Here is a 23,788-nt window from a genome sequence, read left to right on the forward strand (position 1 = left end):
GTATATAGCGATCTTTTAAGCGTGTATAACATAAACGTCATTAGAAATATTATAGTTATTTATAGAAAAATTTTTTTATATTAATGTTTTTAGGGCAGTGAGGGATTCTCGTGGGGTGGGGATCCCATGAGGGAAGTGAGGGGAGGATTTTTTTCCCTGAGGGAATTTTCAGGGAATCCCGCCCGTGAAAGGCGGGGATGGGGGACGAGGGATCCCACTCCCGCTCCGCCCCACCCCACCCCACCCCACCCCATTCCTACATATCAGCTCTCTCAAAATATCTGACATCTCTCAATTTTTTGTTAAACAGATTCAGCTAAACCATGTAATATATATTAATAAAATAGAAACATATATGGAACCATATAGTATATATTAATAAATTAAAAATAGGTACAGAGTTTTTGTCTATTAAATAAGTTAACAAGACATAGAGGAAAAAAAGATATAAGCGGTAATTACAAGTGGCAATTAACTTAAATTTTTTTTTAAAAAAAAAAATCTATTACGCGTTATAATGGCTCTATGACACGATGTCTCTCAAATTTTTAAAGAGATTTTCAAAATTACTTTCTTTAAATATAATGGCTCCATTATATTCTAGAGATAAATTTTTTTTAGTAAAAGGTAAATAACAATTTAAAGTTAATGTCTATGATATGCCACACAAAATCATGTGTTTCAACAAAAATTCTACTATAATTTTTTTGTGTTTATAATTTGAGAACCTAACCAAATTGTCACACTTTAATTTCATGCATTTTTATAAAGGGAAAAAAAATCAATCTCCTCAATAAATCAATGAATAATGAATCAATCAATCCTTCAAACAAAAATTTAAATTCATATGAAGATCATTCATTGGTCCAATTAAAAGCGGTTGAAAGGGAGCATGCATCATATATACATGAGAAAGGACAGTCCACTTGAAGAATTAAAGCAGTGATGGAAATGGATGAGCATAAAACAAGGGACCATGTCCCTCAGTACCAAACTTTAGATCAAGTGGTGTCTTGTTCCCTTCACAAGCATGCGCATTGGTTGCACTTCCTCCAAGACACATGCAATGCTTTTCCTAACTAATCAATAATGTTTTATTTTTATCTAATTTTGAGATTGTTTTTAAAAGATAATGATATTAAAATTCTATGTAGATAGATAGTTTATAGTTTAACTTTGAATAGCCACCGACCTTGTAATAAGATATTTGGTATTTTATTTAACTATCCATATTCAACAGTTGAGGATTTAAATTTTAGTTATGACTTCTCCATAATTTTTTAAAAAAAAACTTTCAATGAATAAGTGTTTGATTGTATCAACCATATGATTTATAAATGATTTTTAATAAAATATGAATAAATCATGTTACAAGTATACAATGAAGTAAAATTAATACTTCAATATATATATTTGTTATTTTCTTTAAAAAACTTTTTTTATTAAATTATTTTTATTTGTTTTTTAAAATAATTTGTATGGTTGTTTATATCTGTGTAGAAACGATACCAAACCTAAATTTAATGCGGGAGTATTTAGTTTGTTTAATTTTAGGTAATGTATAATAATAAGTTTTTTTTAAAATAAAATTTCACAATGCTAATCAATAAAATCATTATATAATTATAATATTATTTAATTTGGAGAAAAAATTGCTGATGTGACAACAGTGTCATGACATGTTTTTCTTTTTGCTTTTATTTCTATTTGTTTGTATCCATATTTAGTCACACTCTACCTCTAGTCAGTAAAATAAAATATTAATTTCTTTTTGTTTATAATACATTTAATTTTCCAAAATTTCTTCTACCACCAAGTCCAACTCCAATAAAAGAAACGTTATTTCTCTTTAATAATTCACTGTATTATTTATTTTCATAAGTCTAAATCATACATGGAATGAAAATATTATTTTGCAAACTTTTATTTTAAAACCTCAAAATTCACCAACTTAATGACATAAATCTATAGAATTCTAGAAAATATAGAGAAAGATATATAAAATACTTATTGTATGCTATATTTAAACAATGAAAACTTAAGAAAAAAATTGATATTTTCATAGATGGGAAAATTTAGTGGAAATAATTAAAAGTACAAATATGGTTGGACCATCAAGCCTTGGTAATTATGGTGAGGGGGCCATTTAATGAAAAACAAATAATTGTTATCAAAATATAGTACAACAATTTATGGTCCCTTTTCAATCTATGACAACTTGATTGGAAAATGAAATATTATATATTAATATCTTTTGAATTTGTATTGATTTGAAGTGTCTAACGTTATGAGCCAATGACCATCTCTTTTCTTTATCCACAAACAAGAAAAATCCCATCTTGAACTTAACTGCTTTGATTAACATTTTAATTGCTATAAAATTTTAATTATGATTTCATGTAAATATAATGATTAACATGACATAATATGAGCAGTTGAAAACTTAAAGATAAAGTAAAGAACCATTTTACTTAATTAATATATATCTAATAATGAAAATTTATAAAATAATTTGATATTTTAAAATTTATAAACTACATAAAGTTGTTGAATGTGAATATCGATGTTAAAATTTATAAACTCTACTCCACATTCGATCCCTGTACTCTGGACCACATGGATATCATCCCTTACTCCTCAGCACCGAATTCTCTGTGATCTTATCTCCCGAGCTATCCTTTGGAATATCTGGACTGAAAGAAATTATCGTATTTTTCATTCGAATGCTTTTACTGCATTCTGATATTATTTTTTTAAGATCGCTAACACGTCTTATCTCTTGATTCCCACAGACTGGTAGAGCACCAAAGATCATCTAAATGAAGCTTCACAGAAAATCAAGCACTCACTCAACTTCCATAGCGCTAGAGAATCTACCTCTGCTGGCGATCATGACACTGGTGCTGCTCTGGAGTAGGTGTTCCTGTTGTTTGTCTAAGCAGGCCTGAGATGTCTGTTGACACCTCCTGTCTTCTTAGTTCCTCTTTTTTCCTGTTTGTTTTCTTCTTCTTCTTCTTCCTCCCTCACCCCTGGTGAGAGTTGACTTTCCTATTGTACCCTGCTTTTCTTTTGTACTGCTATTTTCTTTTAATAAATTTGTGGTTTATTCACTTTTATAAAAAAAAAATAAAAAAAATAATACATGAACCTATATTTGATGAAAAACTGACAGATAATTATTATATATATTGATTGAATTAATTAAAAAATTAATGTCCACATATTTAAATATCTTTATTTGATTGGTTGGATCCAATCTTAAACTTAAAACTATTGCATTATTATTGAATTGATGGCATGCTTTAACTTAAAGTTTGTATATAAGATAATTTATTATTATTTTAGATATCTCTAATTATAATTTGATAATTTAAAAACACTTTGAAATTCAAGTGATCAAACAACAAAAAAAAAACTCATAATTACTTACGATAATCATAGAAATACCTATAAATTTTATATATATATATATATATTGTAAATGTCAACAAGCACCTCCCGCTTTAATGGGGTATGAAAATGCATCAATCATGATAACTTAATGTATCCTAAAAATTCATTATGTAGGGTAAACTAATATATGGGATAATAAAAACCTGTCATGTGCAGCTAAGATAATACATCAGAGAAATCTCCCTTCCATACAGTCCGAAAGAGATGAAAGTAAAACTTCTTCTGCATTAAACTTATATAATAGCATGTACCATCAAACAAAAAAAATGAACAGTACTTGCTAGTGTTGGCATAAGGCAAATGCTTTAAAAAATTATACGTTTAAGCAAATTTTTTCATAAGCGAATCCAATGGCCCTTTAATTAACCACTCATTTGTTATTATTTAAGATATTTTAATTTAAACAATTACAATAAATATTTTTTTCAACTAAAAGTACTAAGAAAGAGACACATAACCACAGGTTTACATAAAATATTTAATTAATTATTTTAGACTTTTAGGAACACCACACAAATATCATTAATTGATATCATATTTATGATTTAGTGTGACTTCATTATCTAAACGAGACATGGAGGAGCGTGCATCTCAAATTTAAACTCTAGTTACCCTCTCTTTTCACACTACTTCACACTATCTCACACCTAAAGTAATTCTCTCTTTTTTTTATTCTTTTTATCTTTATGGTTTCCTCTTTGTCTTAAAAAAACCTTAATGATCCAATGTTCATATATTTATAGTGTAAACATTTATTTAATTACTTGCTGTAAACTCTTTTCTAATTTTTTGTATGAACACATAGAAAACTTTAGTGTAAATAATTAGTAAAAAAATTACTAGATTTCATGATATGGTCTTCGCTATCAATATTCCCATGATAGCAATTATTATTATTATTACTATTACTATTACTATTATTATTATTATTTATTAATTCAAAGAACATAAAGAAAGAGCTCCATAAAACAATCAGAAACGTGGACAATCAACAAATAAATTGATATCATCCTACCACAATCCAAAAACCAAAATATCCACTTCCCACTATACCCCAAAAATAGGTCAATTTACGTATATATATCCTCTTGAAAATATGAAAGTATATTTCAAAGTATATATGAATTTTAAAAATTAAAATTATTTTTTATACATCTACAAATATCAAAATCAGAATGATGATAATTTTGTTTGTTACCAAGTGAGAGGTCAAGCAAATAATTTTCTCCCCATAATATTGATTGAAGTGAGTGATTTATATATCTTATAAAAAACAATATATATATATATACACTCACAAAATTAACAATAATTTTTTAAAAAATTAAAATGCTATTCTTCTTTCAAGATAAAAAGAAGATTAACACATCTTTTTCATGTTCCTCCAAGATAGAAAAGAAAATAAAATATCATTGTCAAAGGAACAAATCACATACTCTGGTAAAAGTGAATAGTTAAAAATATATCCTCATGAAAAACATATTTATTTACTTTTCTGCAAAACATTTTGATTTACTTTTCTATCCTATAAATAAAAATCAATTTTTAAATTTTATAAAAAATATAAATAAGAAAAAATAAAATGATAGTTCTTTTTTAATATATTTTTTTAATTTTCAAATGATTATTTATTTCTCTTTTTCTCACATACCATCACTTGTACTTGTTTCAATTTTTTTATTTTAACAAATGTGAATAACCCACTAGTTCTACGAGAAGCTGAGTTTTACAATACCGGTATCTTCCACCTTGGCTGTTTGTTTTGATTTTAATATACTTTTAATAGTTTACCAACTATAATAAAAATAAATAATTAAATAAATAATTTTTTATAATTTTGAAGATAAGGGCATATAAATAAATTATATTAAAAATAAAGGTTTAATTGTTGTACAGATCCTTATAATTGTGTACTTTCTGCTTTTTTAATCCTAATATTTTTATATATAATTAAGTCTTTATATTTTTGGTTGAGTTAGGTCATTTTAGTCTATGGTAATATTTTTAGATATAATTAAATTTTTTCAATTTACACTTGACCATCAACACCACAGATTAGAATAACCCAATTCAATTAAATATAAATATTTAATTATATTTAAAAATATTACAATTACTAAAAAAATATAGAAAGCAACCAACTACATAAACCTGTATAGTAATTAAATCAAAAACAAATATCTTTGTAGGTGATGTCACTACCCTAAGCAAGAATGACATCATCATACGCATCCAATGCCCACTTTCCTCGAAGGGGCACGTGTGCAGAATTTTGGATAGATAGATTACCGCGCCACCCAAAATAAATAAATAACCAAATTTCTCTTTTTCTTAAACGCACTCACATCATTGTCCGGAACTTTCTCTCTCTCTTCTTCTTCTCCTCCTCCTCCTTTCTTTTTTCTTGTTTTTCCACACTTCCTTCTCCCTTGTCTTCCTTCCAAGAACCACCATCTCTAATCCCTTTTTAACCATTCATACTTTATATATTTATTTTATATATATATATATAGACTTCTTCCTCTTGATTCTTGTGTAGTTGTGTTCCTTGAGCTTTGGAGATCAAGATGGACAAGCTAAGTGTTAACCAAAAGAGAGGAGCAAAGCAAGCAAAGAGCAAGAGAAAAGCTCCACTCAAAGTGGTGTACATCTCCAGCCCCATGAAGTTTGAGACAAGCGCTGCCAAATTCCGGGAGCTTGTCCAGAGTGTCACTGGCCAAGATTCCGACATAGATAGTTTGCTTGGATTCCATGGAAGTAGTACTACTGTTGATGTTAAGGTTTCTTTGCCTGCTCAACCTGATAGTGTTAACCATGTGGTGGAGATAAACCATGGTGGTGTGAATGATGGTTTGGGTTTTGGGACTGAAGGTTCTCCTTGGCCTTCTATGTTTTATGAGTCTCCGGTTATGTATGACACCCCGGCTTCCGTCTCTGGTGCCGCCATCACCTTTCGGGCTTTCGATTAAGTGTGAGTTGGTATGGATGATGATCTACCTAGCTTTGCTAGCTTTGTATATGATTGTGTACGTCATGAGCTTTTGTGAATTGTGGAGTAGCATTTACTTGTATGTTAATGTTGGATTTGAAAGCTCATTGGCTTGTTGGCATTTGTATATGGGGATTTGATCTTTTGCTTGAATGCAATTGCTATGCTAAAGGGGAAAGGTTTGATTGACTAGAAATATCTAGAAATTAATGAGATCAAGCTAAATAGTTTGATTTCTACTCCTTAATTAGGATTACTGGTTGTTAGGATGAGGATTTCTTTGCTGATTATAGTTGACTTAATTTTGATACTTGAAGCTTTTGTGGATACAAAAGCTTGGCTTATGGTGTTGAAGGTATGCAAAGATATCCCCCTTTTTGCTTGTCTTTCAAGTAGGTATGCAAAGATATCTCCTTTTTTGCTTGTCTTTCAAGTACAATGCTTTTATTTAGCTTGTTTTGTAGCAAGTTAATGCTACCAAAGTGTGATCATGAGGTCTTATTGTTTGGCTGCTAGCTACTTTGCAGTGATATTTCAAATCAATTTGGATGCTGAGTGATATATGATAATGTGATATATTTGTCTTTATTTGGTTATCATATAATTAAGTGGAGAATACACTGAAAATGTGAAGGGTGCAGTGGTTCCTATTTTTAAGGTATCTTTTGAGGTATGTGAATGATTACCAGAATTACTGAACCTGTATTTGTGATCTTATTCAATTATATGTTTATACATAGGAAATTTGCTTGCTGTACACTTAACTAATTAACACTTGAGCATTTTGAAATTTGGAGTTTAAGAATTATATCTAGTTAAGCTCATTTGTGCATAAAGGGCATTCATTTATAATTAACATGTTGTTATATATATCTGTTGCAAATATTTCAAATTAAATTATATTTGTCCTAAATGATTGAGATACTACTTTATTAGTTTTTCTCTCATGTGAATGATTAGCATATTTGGAGAATCACTACCAATAATGTTCATGGTTTGGTTTCATGTTTGCTTGATCTTTATAAATTTGTCATAAAATATGTATGATGCTTGAGGGAGATATCCCAATATAGGATTATATATAGATAGCAAATATTAATAGTGAAGTTGATGAATATATATAGCCATTGAGTTCGTTCCTTTTTTTTTCTTTATGAAAAATTGAGTCGATGTATATAACAGTTGAATTGTTGTGAATGAAAGCAAAAGGAAGAGAATACCAAAATAATGTGCCGAACATACATGGTTGGATGTTTATCCATTGTATATTCCTTGCTTGATATGATCAATGTGTTAATTTGAGTACCACATTTCCATATTGTTGGAATGTTTTTTGGCATTTAGCTATGAATAGTGAGTCTATAATGAGTGCTGAATTAGGTAAGTCAATATAATCATAAGTGTAAGTATCTTTATGGAATTTTTTTTCATGTAATGTTTTGGTTTATTACACTAATCATACTGTTTTCTATTACCTTACTCTTCTTATCTTCTCCTCATTCTAGTTTCGTCCATCTGTTCTTCTATTCACAATTGGACCATGATATTCATTTACTATGCACATATCATTAGCATATTCAAATTTAGACCATATATTGACAATGCATGAAAAATTTTAGCGTGGATTATATTGGTTTTGTTAAAAGTTTCACAGCTTAGATAGAGATAGAACATCAAAAGTTTCTGATTTGGCGTAGTGAGGGATATTCTCAATTCAGATATATGTAGATTGGATCAAGATCATAATCTATATATGGTCTAAACCATGTCTATAAAACCAAATTGTGAATCAATTGATCCACTCCAAAAGGATAAAAATAAATAAATAAACTTGTGTTTATAATGTCATGGATTAGTTTTAGTTTAATTGCCTTAGTGTGACATAATTATATTTATTTCCTTGCTTCTAACATATCTTGCCTTGTTTTTTTTGGGTTGGAAATTTCACTCGTTTGTTATAATTTTGGGAATACGTTTTGATGCTATTATATATGTTGGTATTTTAGGTTTGAAGAGCACAATCAATGTCTTTCATATAAAGAATGTATAGTAATTTCTTTTTGTATATTTCATAGATTTAACTAATTTCAATCCATGTTTCTTATTCATTTTATTCAATTACGCTTCTGAATTTATATGTTTAGTTTGGATCTTTCCTCCCTTCCTTATAATTTTTTATTTTAAATTATGGACAATCAAACTCTCAACTTTTGTGTATAGGAGGAATGAAATATCAACTATTCTATTGCAGGAGGGGTGGTATTCATTGTAATTGTAAAGTTGATGAGAGTTCATCTCCTATTGCCAAGTAAAATGCACTATATATCTCACCTAACATCTCAAAATTATATAGGAGAGATAATAGTTGTAATAGTTCTCCGTTGTTTAATTAAGTCATATATATATATATATATATATTTGAGTCACTCTTTCTATTAATTTAAGTTTTTTGGTTGAATCAAGTCCATCTACTGAATTTTTTTTAGAGCCACTAGAGATAGTGACAATTTTTTTAAATTGACAATATCATGTCACATGATACTATTTCGCCTACCATTTTCTTGTGAGCCTATTTAAGGTTGATGTTAAAGATTAAGTCATTGTAATAGCTAGTTTTCGATGTCCAATTATTATTATAGGATGTGTTTTGATGCAAGTTTCTAGTTAAGGGGGTTTTCTAGGTGGATAGCTAGGGATAGGGATTTGGTCATTCCTAACTAGTGTCCTTTTATAAAAGATTGTTAAATTAAGGTGGATTTGTATCATCTATGGATGTTGACTTCCTATCCTCTTTTTAAGACTTACTCATGTTTCTTATCCTTCACTATATCCAACTTTGACATGATAATCTTCCAATTAAGAAGCTTTAATGGGTCTCTCCTACTTTGCTACAAGTCATATATTAATCTAGCTTGCTCAGAAGATTAAGCATTGAACTTTTACCGATCATTTCCGTTTATGGTAAAAACTGTTTATATTCACTCAATCTTGATTGTGAATTAAGTAACAGTGAGATATATATATACATACTGATCAAGTTTAATTTGCAAGTTGAGGAATGAAACTGAGATTAATTTATTTCATATTATTATTATGGTTGTATATAGTTCCTTTATCTCTATCAGATCATTGTTAATAGCATTAATGCATGCAAGTTTTAAGTTTTACAGTGATAGGATTTTTTTTTTTTTTATTCTATAACTTCATTTTGAGAGGTATAGTAGAATTTTTTTTCAATTTGCAAATCATGTCAGCTTATGTGGATTGGTGGAAGAAATATTAGATTGATTTGATATGATTACAGGATAAGTTTTTCTGAAAGAAAGCATATGAGTGTAGATAAAATAAGGAGGGACAAATGTAGTTTAGCTATTCCATTATTTAAGCATGTTGTTGTTATTAGACAAATTTGATGTCATGCTTGTATAAAATATAATTAGATTAGACTAATTAGAGTAATTAGAGTTATGATGAAAATGAAATGCCGGTCCTGATTATTTATTTATGTGATAACATTTGTCACATTTGTGTCACAATCCTACCATGTTATATTAATTTTTTTCTTTCATGATCAAAGCTTATTCTATGAAAACTATTGGTGCTCAAGATCTAATAATAGCATTGATACAATGTATTAATTTATTTCAAGACATGCAATTGAGGTATTCCCTTGAAATCAATGCTCAACTCTTCATTTGTTACCTGCTCATAGTTTCTGCTCAAACTAAGTGAAACTGACAATATTAGTATTTACTTGTGACGGTGGACCGGTGGTAAGTGTTTGCGATCACTTGTTATCGACTTCTGCTATTGAATGTCTAGAAGATCTCAACATAATAATTTATGTAAGTTTTACAAATAATCACTGTCCTTGACCTCATTTTTTTAGTCTCATAGCTTGAATTCCGATTTGGAAAGTTGAAGTTTGTACAGTACTTTTTCATTGTATTAGGCTACAATGCTGCATAATTTTGGGGTTTGTGTTCGTTTTGATTGTTTGTGATTAATGTTATTATTCGTTTTGATTGTTTGTGATTAAATATATTTAAATATAACTAGTTTCTTAGGGTTGGTTTGATTGGATGTTAAGTAGGTGTTAGAGTTAGCACCAAACTAGCCAAAAAATAGAAAGGAAAGGTTTAAAAAAATTTTAAGTCTACCACTGTTTTCATGATATAGAGAGTGTGAAAGTTATATTATTTGCATTGATACAATGTAATGATAAATATATTAGTTTTGATGTTTACATATATGAATTGTATATATTCTCCATGCGTTTTATTTTATTATGTTCTTCAATTGAAATATTATATGATCCATACTTTTGGAAAAATAAAAAAAATCACTGTTATGTGAAATAAAAGACAAACAAATCTGCTATCTATTTTGCATATTTAATAGTACTAACAAGCGACGAAATGCTTTAGAGAGTTGAAAATAAGCATAAATCCGAAGATTCCGAAGAGGTCATCAATCTTTCGAACTGCTGCCATATGCATTAGTTCACTCAAGACATCCTAACAAACTAAAACATCTTCTATGAAACAGTCTCTACATAATCAAACATCCATAATACCAAAAAAATTATTTGCTTCTTTGACAAATCTACTAATTAAGAGCAGTTTTCATCATTTTCGAAATTCTTTCCCAGTTAGTTAAAAGAATGAGATTTGCTAACATTGATCATGAGGGTAGTACTAGGTAGTATAGATATTATTATGGGAGAAGTTTATCATTGAAATGAAAACCAATATGACAGAAATTAATGCAAGGTGCTATCAAGTCTTTTTTTTTAGCTCAGAATTCATAATAGAAGTCTTATGGACTCATATTGATTGTAAGTTAGAGGATTATTTTTGAATAATATTACAATTCGCTATCACATTCATAAGAATCATATAAGAATCTATGAAATCTTTTTTATTTATTTTTGAAATTGAAGTCAAGCAAACAGATTTTTCTGGAAAACAAAACATATATACAACTTTCATCAACTTGAGCTCCAGCATGCCTTCTTTCAAGGACAGCAATTAATATATATGTAGACACACACACACACACACTAAACGCAGCAATTAATTTTTCTTTGTCTTGGTTGATTGTTGAAACTTTTTTCAGGTTTAATTTACTGAACATATAGAACATCCTTGCAACTTCTTATATCAGGAAGGTATGTATACATATATATACTAATTCAATAAGACAGGTTCATGTTTGTGTTTCTCAGGGATGGATTTATGGATCAAATGGGTCACTCATGAAGTCTAACGGATTGGCAGGAATTCAGAACCTATGCATAAACATATAGATATGCTTAATTCTCAACATAATTAAGCAATTTCTGCTTTCCCACTGGTGTTTTCATGGATTATAGGACTTTGTTCTAGTACCAATCAATTAATATGGCTATATGGAGACCTTTTATTCTGATAAATTTCTACAGAAATTAACAAGAGAGAAAATGGTGTATGAATGGCTTGCGGATGGTTAAGAAATGTGCACCAACTTGAATTATTCAATTCGTTAGAGAAACACATTGGGAGGGAAGAATTAATATATACCATTGATTTTAACTGCAAGGTTTGTTCTTCATATGTCGATGAATTTATCTGCTGTAAATGAATGTCTGATAGTTTTCATGCAAGTTTACTATGATAATATTTTAGACGCCGGCTATCATGTTCCTTATGCACATAAAGGCTTTTCGTTGTCATTCAACATGAAGACATACAATGCTATTTGAGGTTAATATTTCGTATAAATTAACATGAAACAAATAAACAATGATTCATCAGAGTCAACTATTGTTATTGATTTTAGTAGATTTACAAGAAGATTGTTGTGCAAAGATGAGAGAGTGCTTCCACACAAACAACAATAGGCTTCATTAAGATGCATGTTATGCAGGCAGTATACATTTAGATTATAGAGCAACGACCGAGTGGTCTATTAGTATTTGGGTCTCGTTAGAACTTTTCACCAGTGACGAGAGTTCAAATCACGATTAAGGGTATATATATCTAGAGTGTGAGTAGTGGTTGTGTACGGATAGTTCTAGTACCCACATATGCACAGGTCCAGTCCTTGCTTGCTTCTTCAAGGCTTGTGCACCCCCTACTTTTCTTAGTAGCCTAGCTGCTAATCTTGAAAATATATATATATATATATATATATATATATCTAGATTATAACATATGTAATCAATTTAATTACAACCATAAAATACAAGTAAAACTTCCAGGCCGAAAATTAGGCATGGTAAGAGTTATTCCGAGACCAAATTCTCCCCCTCTTTATAAGGATCTCCAATGTCTCTGTACCTGTTAAAGCATAACCCAAGGAGTGAACATCTTTACGTAGCATGTCTCAACAAAGAATAGTTCAAGTATCATCCAAATAGGCTAGAAAAGTTAATTTAAGAGGGTAAGGGAGAAAACACAGAGACGCGTGTGTGTACGTGCATATAAACATTTTGCTCCATATCTGATATGATACAATTCTCAAAAGTGAAAGACAAAGTAGCTTAGGTTTTAAGTTTTGTTGTAAAGTAACAAATGAACTGAGTCCAGCCTAGCTATAATAACAGGCTTGGGCCGGGCAGTTCTAACATTTTGTGCATTTGTTTACCCAAATTTCATCGTTGGCAAGTACAGATGCATACACATCATACATGGCTTGGATTGATATATACATTTAATCTTAATTAATTTTAAGAAGCTTATTCAATCTGTAAATAGGTATTTATGGTCCTTGGATGGAGACAAACTTAGTTCTTCCTGTGAATTCAAATCATGAATACTAGCTAAGTGATTTTCGATTAATTATTTAATTCATGAGACACGAATGGTGAGCAGTGAGTGACTATGTCATTATGTGTTAATAATTTGGAGTTTATTATTAGTTTTAATAGACAAAAGCTTAGAATAGAGGCATGCAATTCAGATACACATAAATGCATGCATTTCTAGATGTTTTCATGTTTGTAATTGTAATTGTAATTGTAATCGAAATCGTATTCTTAGTGAAGATTATTATAGGTGGAAGATGTTGAGATTTCTAAAAATGTTCATGGAATCATGGGGTTTTATAATCACTAGATTACCGTAGTGGAAGTTATGTGCCATCTGTTGAAATGACTGCTCATCATTTTCATTGTTATAATCATCACAGCATCAATAAAAACCAATCTCTCATATCTAAATAATCTTCACATACATGTAAATTTGCAATGTGGACAAGCCACCACATATATCTACACTGTTTATGTCTCAATAGCGTATTAGGAGAGAATGTTAGGATCGAATGACAAATTGAGCTTTATCTCACTCACTCTGATTTCCAGGAATACTGAAACTATGTGTTTGGACTGTGAACAATCTCACCAGAATTTCACTCAATTCTCACAAAGTGTTATCACTTCAATTTCATATAACAAGAAGCAAAGTGAAAGAGAAAGAGAACTAAAGTTTTCACACTCAAATAACTGCTTAATTTTATTCATTCAGATACCATGCATTTAGACAAACACCTAGCAGACCAACAATCATGGTTGTACAGTACACGCATAGAGAACATTCAAATTTAAACAAACATTACAACCAAACATAGTGAAAAGTAAATTAAAGCATCCCCAGGTACAACACAAACAACTGCATCCTGATAAACAACTTGCTATCCTATCTTGATTTGAGTCCCCAGCTGTGAAGCAACATTGCTGAATTTCTGGAGAATTCCTGGAGCTGCAGCTGTGTAGACATCTCATGACAGGTTCTGATCAATATCTCCAACATACTCCCCTTGATCAGATAACTCACCAACTCCAAATTTCAATGTGAGCGATTTAAACTTCATTCTCGGCAAAGCTTTGGTAAACACATCTGCCAGATGCTCTTCAGTGCCACAATGCTTCACATTAATTAAACCATCCTTTATAAGATCTCGTATAAAGTGAAATCGTGTATCAATATGTTTCGTTCGCCCATGATGTGTAGGATTTCTGGCAATGGAGAGTGCTGATGAATTATCATAGAGAATGACATTTGAATCCACCTGCTTCTCATTTAGATCTTCTAACAGTCGACGAAGCCAAACAACCTCGCAGGCAGCAGCAATCAACGGTATATACTCTGCTTCGGTGCTTGACAGAGCAGTGATCGATTGCTTCTTCGAACACCAAGCTATAACACCGGAACCCAGTGAAAATACCCACCCTGTGGTGCTTTTCCGGTCGTCTTGAGACCCTCCCCAGTTACTGTCAGAGTAACCCAACAATTTGAAATTTTCTCTTCTTATAATGAATCCCATAACAGATCATTCCATTAATATAATGAAGGATTCGTTTAGCTGCTCCTAAATGATGCATACTCGGTGAATTCATGAACCGAGAGACCATTGAAACAACAAACATAATATCAAGTCGAGTGTGAGTGAGGTAGAGCAGAGCACCAACTATTTTCCTGTATCTCTGTGGATCTGTTTCCCTAGAATTATCCTGAAGACGGAGTTTTTCATTTGAATTCATTGGGGGTATCAACATTCTTGCAATTTTTCATCCCAGATCTGAGCAAGAGGTCCTCTGCATACTTCTGTTGTGATACGAAGATATAACCTTTCCTCTGTATCACCTCCAGGCCGAGAAAGAACCTCATCAGCCCCATATCAGTCATTTCGAAAGTCTTTATCATATTCTCTTTGAACTCAATCAATAACTCCTCTGAAGACCCCATGTATAAGATATCATCAACGTACAAGCAAAGTAAGAGAACATCAAAATTACCTTGCATCTTGGAGTATACAGTGGGTCCATTACTGCTTCGGGTGAAAACCCAATTGAGAGAAATGTGTGTCTATATGACTATACCAAGCTCTAGGTGCTTGACATAGTCTGTATAGAGCTTTATGGAGATGGTACACCTCTTCCTCCCTCTCATTGACAATGAACCCCTCTGGTTGTAGGACATACACCTCTTCCATGAGATCTCCGTTCAGAAATGCAGATTTTACATCCAACTGATAGATTCTCCATTCTTTTCGTGCACTTATGGATAAGAACAATCGCACGGTCTTCATTCGAGCTACTGGAGAGAAAACCTCTTCAAAATCAATCCCTTCACGCAACGAGGAGCCCTTAGCCACGATACGAGCTTTCCTTCTTAGTAGAGTGCCATCTGGATTGAACTTTGACTTGAAAATCCACTTCAAGCCTATCGCCTTCTTTCCTTTTGGAAGAGCAGTCAGTTACCAAGTTTGATTCTTCGTTATGGCATTCATCTCTTCCTTCATAGCCGTAATCCACTCCTCACTCCTCGCTGCTTCTTCATAAGATGAAGGATCCCCTGCTGAAAGAGCAAGAGAGCATGAGTTATAGAGATCAGTAAGATTTCTATACCTCGTCGGAGCACCACCATCTTCTCCGGCCACTGAGTCTCCTTCTTCTAAACCAGGAGAGACCCCTTGATGTAAATCAGACCGTTCATCAATTTGATCGAATGGTGGAAATATCTCCATTTCTTTGTTAAGAGAGGTCACACCTTCCTCACGTACTGGTGCATAGTTTGAGGCATCCGAGTCAGCATCACCTGACCAATGCCATCCCTTCTCTTCTAAAAAGCGAATATCCCGGCTGACGTGTACACGCTTTGAATCATGACCAATTCGCCTAGATTCAATGACCAATCTCTGATACCACTGTTAGGATTGAATGACAAATTGAGCTTTATCTCATTCACTCTGATTTTCAGGAATACTGAAACTATGTGTTTGGACTGTGAACAATCTCACCAGAATTTCACTCAATTCTCACAAAGTGTTATCACTTCAATTTCATATAACAAGAAGCAAAGTGAAAGAGAAAGAGAACTGAAGTTTTCACACTCAAATAACTGCTTAATTTTATTCATTCAGATACCATGCATTTAAACAAACACCTAGCAGACCAACAATCATGGTTGTACAATACACGCATTGAGAACATTCAAATTTAAACAAACATTACAACCAAACACAGTGAAAAGTAAATTAAAGCATCCCCAAGTGCAGCACAAACAACTGCATCCTGATAAACAACTTGCTATCCTATCTTGATTTGAGTCCCCAGCTGTGAAGCAACATTGCTGAATTTCTGGAGAATTCCTGGAGCTGCAACTGTGTAGACATCTTTTGACAGGTTCTGATCAATATCTCCAACATACTAGTGAACCCTCAATTTTTTGTATAAGAGTCAAATGCTTTAATCATTCAGCCATTACGATGATAGCATATATTGACAGAAGCTTATATTTTTGATTGAATTGTTTCTTCTTTGTTTTAGAATATTTCATTTATTGTCATGTTAATGTCTCTTTGTTCAGTAGAACAAAAACAGAAGAGGTTGGTTATAATAAAAAAATCCTAATGAACATGCATGAAAGAGCTAATTTTTGGGCTCTTTTTTTTTGTGTGTTCTCTATTATTTTTGTTGTCTTATTCTTATGTTTGCCTCAATTTAATGTGTGACAGATTGGAAGGAAAAGGAAATTTTATTCTTTTAATTTAATTTTATTTTTTGCTTGCATGCGCAGCAAAACTTCATAATTATTGTTATATTGTTATAAAAATCATATTTAAACATAAGCTAATTAAATTTTTTTAGTTAATTGTATCATTAGAGCTAGATATATATATATATATATATATATCCAAATAGATGCATTTATTGGGTATATAAAAAATTATGATTTTTATAGGTGTATATGAACTTTTCTTTTGTTTCGATTCATATATATTACTAAACGTATTACTTGGAAACTTAGGGGCTCAAGAACGAGACATCAGCTATACAATATAACCAACACTCCGGCGAGCTCACTCTCGCCGGCCATGGGTATTACCGGAACCCTAGCTCTCTTTCACCCCAGCAAAACCCTAGAAACCAAAGCCTTTTGTTTCATATTCGCCCCCGGGCTTCTTCTCCAGGCCCGGATTCAGCTCCTGGTGCCCATCATATACCACAGCAGTGAAAAACTTTTGAAGAACTTTATTGCTCCATTAAATGCAGCATTTGAACCAATTTGTCCTGGTTTAAAACTTTCCATCAGGGTTCTCAGTGTGTCCAGAAAAGAATCTGAAAGTTCATAACAGAGTATATAGTTAAATGAATGTGCAAGAAGATTCTAGTCTGTAATCAATGACTTGATCTATCAAAAGTCCCTGTTTACCAATGAAAGTAGCAACACTATTCAACTGTACCTTTTCCAACAGAAGACAATACATGAACACACAGAAAAAGGTATGTTAAGATTCAAGAGCCACAAGCACAAAACTGCAATGAAGTTTCTTCAATTCACCAGTATCTTCAGTGTTGATTCCAACAGCTATGGTGGTTGCTTGTGAAAATTTAAATATAATAGAATCATGTTATCCCTAGAAAATATCAGGAAAGCTCAGTTTACACTATAGAATAACTGAATAAGCATAATGAATCCTACAGTATAATTTACCAAGACCATAATGTTGGAAGTTTAAACTATTCCCAATAAAAAATTGTCAATAGAGTCAGAGTTACTATCGTATCATAATAGTAAACACCAAGCATGAGAAAGCATTTACCAACATGCTACCATAAGCCATCAATGACTTTGCATCCAGACACATCAAGAATGGAGCTTTTTGATCCTTTTGGACCTGAATGTGTGCACCACTATGAAGCAAAATCCTTTGGTTCATTTATACTCTGCAAGAGAGAGAAAATAAAACTATTATACCAATAGACCTGAAAATCCATAAGGAAGTGATTTTTTCATAACCAAATTATTCAAACATTACATTTTATGAACAAGACATGCCCAGAAACACCTCTTCTTATGAGGATAGGTGTTTGCCTCAAAGCATCTCTCTTGAATGTAATTCTACATCATCACCACTAATTTCCTTGTCTATATGTCTATATTAGTTTTTAACAAATGCGATAAGCCTTTCACCTAAAAAATTTTTAAAATCAAACAAAAATTTTACAACAAAAAAGTAAAATAAAATAAGAGAGAGACCACCAAAATGTAAAATCATAAGCACTTCCCCATCCATATCCTCGCAATGCAGAAGTATCATGATCTCTTGTCATTGAGGTTAACAGCCCCATTGCAATACCATACTCACCAACTGGAACTGCAGTACTTCCTCCAGAAGTACCTATTAGCCAGAAACAGAAAGGCATGCATTGAGATAAAGATATCGTCTCTTGTGACATGAACTATAGGGTTCGGCTTAATCCACTCCTTACTCGCTATTCAAGCAAAGACTGCAGAGTTTATTTAAAATTTTAACAATAATAATATTGCCAAACATAGTAATTAGATAAAATACTAAATATTGAAAGTTAGCTGGTTGGTTTTGATGACAAAAAGAAACATATAGCAGCCAAAAATTCAAAGGCTTGGATATGAATGACATTTGGGAATAGACTATCAAAGCTGGAAAAATGGTGAAGCACAACCTTGGAACAGAATGCATGAGAACACATCCAAGGAAAAAAAACAAGGGAAGCAACAAGAACTCAACCATGAAAAAATGATTGACACTTTTCTTTAGTAATTTGCAATAAAAGAAATGAGAAGAAAAATAATCACTGTCCAATTTTAACAAAAAAAAACTGCAAAGGCCACTATAATACCTGGACAGTCTTATACTCCAGCCACACTGAAAACAAAATCTCCTGGAAATTTTCTTTCTCCAGCTGCCTTGAAAAAAAGAACGCTGCCAGGAAATTTTTATAGACAAATGGTTTGTAAATATTCCATGATCTGGAAAAAGACTAAAAATGAGGCAAAAACCAGCATACCCGAATGACTTGAGCATGTGCCCAGATCTTCCTTCTAATTTCCTCTCTCTCTTTATCAAGTCCAGAGTATACCGAAACGAATGAGATGCATTAAACACAAGGGCTGTTTGCTGCACAATGCAGGCATCCAAACCTCAGTATTATGGAATCATGCTCATTGGAGATAGCCAAAACATTAATAACCAGGGAGAATGGCATGTCAAACTAAGTTCCCTACGTGAACATAGCACACTGAACATATTCTAATACAGTCGTCAACAGCAAGAATTTGAATTCAAATGTTTCTGTTTACAGATTGAGGTGTTAAAGACACCCAAACAAAAGTTAGAAAAGGTATAATTCAAAATTCAGGTGTAGAAGAAGTAGCTGCCCTTTATTGTTCCTATGGCCTTCCTGCCGATGGTGGTTGGGGTGGAGGCCCCGGCATCAGTTGATAGGGTGGGTACTGATGCTGATAGTGCATTGGTGGCAGTGGTGTAGGGTACCTGTATGGCGGATAGAAATTTGGGTACTGGCCATGAGGCTGTGGTGGAGGTGGTGCTAAAGGATATGAAGAATGTCCTGAACCATCCAGTCCTCGGGGTTGGCCTGGCTTTTCCAGTCCTGTTTTGCTGTCGCTTGCCTCTCCAGATGGCACAACTGCCCCCATCCTCTGAGGATCCATTGATGGGTAGGAGGTTCGCTGTGATGGTAGTGGCACTGGAATGTTGAAGTAGGGCATTGCCTGCTGCTGCTGCTGGTCCTCAATGCCGAAAGGGAGAGGTTGCTGGCCGCTTTGTTGCTGAGATACAAGGGCTCGGGGGAGCATACCTCCGTGGGCCACAAGCCCTTGCCTCGCAGCTTCATCTTCTCCTCCCTCACCTTCAGGCTTCAGAGTCTGTGGTCTCCCCCACATCAACTTCAAGCGCAGACCTTTGATCACCAGCTTGTTCGATAGCTCTTCTGCAGCCTTCTCAGCACCCTCTCTAGCTGTGTACGCCACAAAGGCACAAGCACGCTGAAGCACCATCCTGATGGACTCTATTTCACCATAGGCATAAAACTGATCTCTGAGATCTTGCTCACTAATTCGAGCATCTAGGCCACCAACATAGAGAGTCTTTATGCTCTCATCATCAGGAGGGACAAGGGATGGCATCTCCCCTGCCTTGGCCAAGAGCTTCATGGCAACAGGGTCATTTATTCTGCCCAAAAAAATAAAAATAAAAATAAAAAATAAAGCAGGGCTCAAATATCATTAGAATCACTTGATTATCAGAGTCAAGAACTAATAATCTATCAGCAAAAAAAAAAAAAATGGATATAGCCCCATTAAAAAGCAACATCAAACTAAATTCTAATGATTCATGTTCAGGACAAATCCTAGTGCCACATATGGATAACCAGCAGATCAGGTGAACTTCGTCATCCATGATCACAAATTTACACGCATTGCCAAGAAGGAAAATACTAACAGTCTATATTTCCAAGGCAGTATCAAGTCAGGATATTCAGAGATGAAAGTTTACTTGTTGCAAAGTTGGCACAAAAAGAAACATTATCAATGATTTAATCTAATGCATACCCATAGTATCGGTCTTTTATGTTTTGCTGAGATAACTCCCCAGTTTGTGGCATCTCGTGACGGTATGGGCATTCAGAACCTCTAGCACACTCACCACGCGCATAGAAGCTACAAACATGAGCTCTATTTCTCTGGTAGTAAGGCACTGTCCTCTGAAGCTTCAAAATTGTGTCATTGGGACGTGCCTTTCCAAATGAGGATTCATAATCTATACCAGCTCTAGCCTGCAGAATACCAATTCAGGGATACAGACTAGTCAATAACTAAAGATGAGCAACACCTGCTAAAAAGAATGGCATAAATGATACACCAACACAGAACAACACAATAGTTAATCACTGAAGGGAAAACAATATTATTGAGAGCATAATCATGAAGTAAAGATGAGTAACACCTGCTAAACAACATGAGTTAGGTGATACACCAACACAGAACAACACAATAGTTAGTCATTGAAGAGAAAACAATATACTTGAGAGCATAATCATGAAATAAGTGTTGCATTTATTATGAATTTCATGAGAGAATGATTATTACTTGCAAACAGAAGACAAGATGCAGACGTCTATGATGCTTATTTGTAATTCTTGGGCATGGGCACCTGATCACTTCTACAAAAGTACCAAATGACAAGACAAGTCTGCACCATGGTACCAAAAAAACAAGCCATGCAATCCACACTATTAATAAATGATTTTCCCACAAATTTGTTTCAGGCTGGCAATGTCATAAACATAATCAAGCTTTGCATACCAATTTCAAGTTTCAAGGGCCCTTTAAACTTCAGAAGATGCAAAATCTAAGCCAACATACTACACGACAATATTTAGCTATAGCCTATAGCATAAACCAGTAATCAAGCATTGCATATGAATTTCAAGTTTCAAGGGCCCATATAAACTTCAGACGTAAAACCAGAAATGGCACTGTAATGCACAAAATATTTGTTCCATGCAAAAAGAATTAGTTCAGTCTTGAAAACTCTACATCTTGAAAATAACTACAAACTATAAAGGAAATTAGGTAACGACATTCATGTAAAAGAAAAATGACAAACTTATTTCACGTGAGACTTCCTTACACCAACAATGAATTGAAAATAAATAAGCCTAATTTATAGTTAGCAATGCACAGAAAGAATTATAATGTTTTCAATTATACAATTTTCCAATGACCATTTGATCTCCAGCAATAAACTAAACAAAGCATAAGTAGCGCACACCCATACACATTTTCAGCAATTTTTCTAATTATCTACAGTGCCATATGACTATCATAGCACCAGTGTCATAAGAATGTCTATCCAAAAATCAAAATAAAGTGCTACATAAATGGACCAATCAATAATAATTGTCAAAACTAAGAAATTCACTATTACATGAGTATCAAATGAAATAGAGTTTAAAATAAGTACCCTGCGGTCATGCTCCTCAGCAAAGTACTCCCGATTCACATCACTCTTTGGAATGGAATCATTCGAATTAATAGATAAAGCAGTATCCCGGACCTGAACTGGCAACCCATATTCCAGATCCAACAAGCAGACCTGGCACACATTCTTCAGTTTGCAGCAAGTCTGACAGATTTCTGTCTTCTTGTACCTTGCATCACGCCCTGGTCTCCATCGGAAGACAGTGAATGGCCGTGTGCAAATTTTGCACTCTTTATCATAGTCTGCTTTTGTCTGCAACAAGTAACACAGTGAAGCCAAGAAAGGAACAACATCAATACTGAGGTAAAGTGAAAACAAATCAGGCAGCATCAAGGTGCAAACCATAATACAAGCTAAATCAGGTAGGAATAAACTTAGAAGATGTTAGGAGAGATCAGCTAACCCACACACCATCTTCAAGTAACTCAATATTAGCTAGTTTCTTTCCAAAAAAGAAATAAATAAATCTTTTGATAATTTAAGGTATATTTGACAACAAAATTATACTAATTAGAAGGTAAGAAACAAAAATATGAATCTTACAACAATCCACTCTTGATATCATTGTCATCAATAGATATTGTATCCAGCTTTCTTAAAGGATGTATCTTTCCACCAATTCACTGGCAAACCCTAGACAACCTAAAATAAATTTTACTGGTAAATGAAGTAGGTCACTAAATGACCAAATCCGTGGAGACAACAGCATATGTTGTTATCATAACAGAATCAAGGCTTGATATCGCAGTCATTACTAGATATCCCATTCAATTTTCTCACAAGAAGAAACTTTCCATCGACTCACAGATAAACAAAACCAGGTTCAAAGAGATGATAGTATTTATTGTAGGGACAATAGAATTAGGGCTTAACACCATTGCCAAGAATAAAAATTTACCCCATTTTTCTAAAAGGATGAACCTTTCCACCGACTCAATAACCTAAAAACACCAAAACCCTAACCAACCTACAACGATCTTCGCGGACAAACAAAATTAGGTTCAATGCATGATTAAATCCACGGAAATGATAGTATTCATCATCTTCATAATAAGAGTATCGTTCCTACAGGTGTATCAACAGAGATTGAAATGAAAATAGAAAGAAAGCGAGAAAAAAAAAGAGAAGAAAGGACCGAACCATGCGAAGATAAGGATTGTCGCCGAGGCAGGACTCGCAGATGATGGGGAAGTCGGAGCGCTCCCATCCGTCCGCCTGCGCGTCTCGCAGTAGCCGATGCGCCATTGAAGTCCCAAATCGAGAAGAAGAAGAGAGGAGAGTGAGGCACTTCTCAGGTTTTTCACAAAATGTGAATATTTTAATCTAACGTATTAATACATATATAATAATCTCATTAAAAAAAGTAAAATGGCATATATATCATTTAAATTGTTTTTAGAGAAATTAATTAAAATATCTCAATAACTTTATCATTGGGCTAAAAAAAATCTTTTGATTTTTTCAAATCGCTTAAAAGTCTTTTTTTTTTTCAAGATTACTTTTAAATTCAATAGCTAAATAACCGAAGTTTTACTA

The 23,788-nt window shown here is 32.9% G+C and overlaps 2 protein-coding genes across 2 annotated transcripts; one reads left to right on the forward strand and one right to left on the reverse strand.

Annotated features, from left to right (window-relative positions):
* The first annotated feature begins 5,809 nt into the window (after positions 1-5,809).
* Positions 5,810-6,681, forward strand: LOC120264580. The gene has a single exon (XM_039272402.1). The coding sequence runs from the start codon at positions 6,021-6,023 to the stop codon at positions 6,420-6,422; it is 402 nt and encodes a 133-aa protein (XP_039128336.1). The 5' UTR covers positions 5,810-6,020; the 3' UTR covers positions 6,423-6,681.
* Positions 6,682-19,420: 12,739 nt separating this feature from the next.
* Positions 19,421-23,560, reverse strand: LOC120265504 (zinc finger CCCH domain-containing protein 49-like). The gene is made up of 4 exons (XM_039273436.1): positions 23,393-23,560; positions 22,235-22,504; positions 20,821-21,044; positions 19,421-20,440 (listed from the first exon to the last, which is right to left on the reverse strand). The coding sequence occupies exons 1-4, from the start codon at positions 23,495-23,497 to the stop codon at positions 19,639-19,641; spliced, it is 1,401 nt and encodes a 466-aa protein (XP_039129370.1). The 5' UTR covers positions 23,498-23,560; the 3' UTR covers positions 19,421-19,638.
* Positions 23,561-23,788: the final 228 nt, after the last annotated feature.

The sequence above is a fragment of the Dioscorea cayenensis genome, chromosome 7 (genome assembly GCF_009730915.1).
Source record: "Dioscorea cayenensis subsp. rotundata cultivar TDr96_F1 chromosome 7, TDr96_F1_v2_PseudoChromosome.rev07_lg8_w22 25.fasta, whole genome shotgun sequence".
Taxonomy (NCBI): domain Eukaryota; kingdom Viridiplantae; phylum Streptophyta; class Magnoliopsida; order Dioscoreales; family Dioscoreaceae; genus Dioscorea; species Dioscorea cayenensis.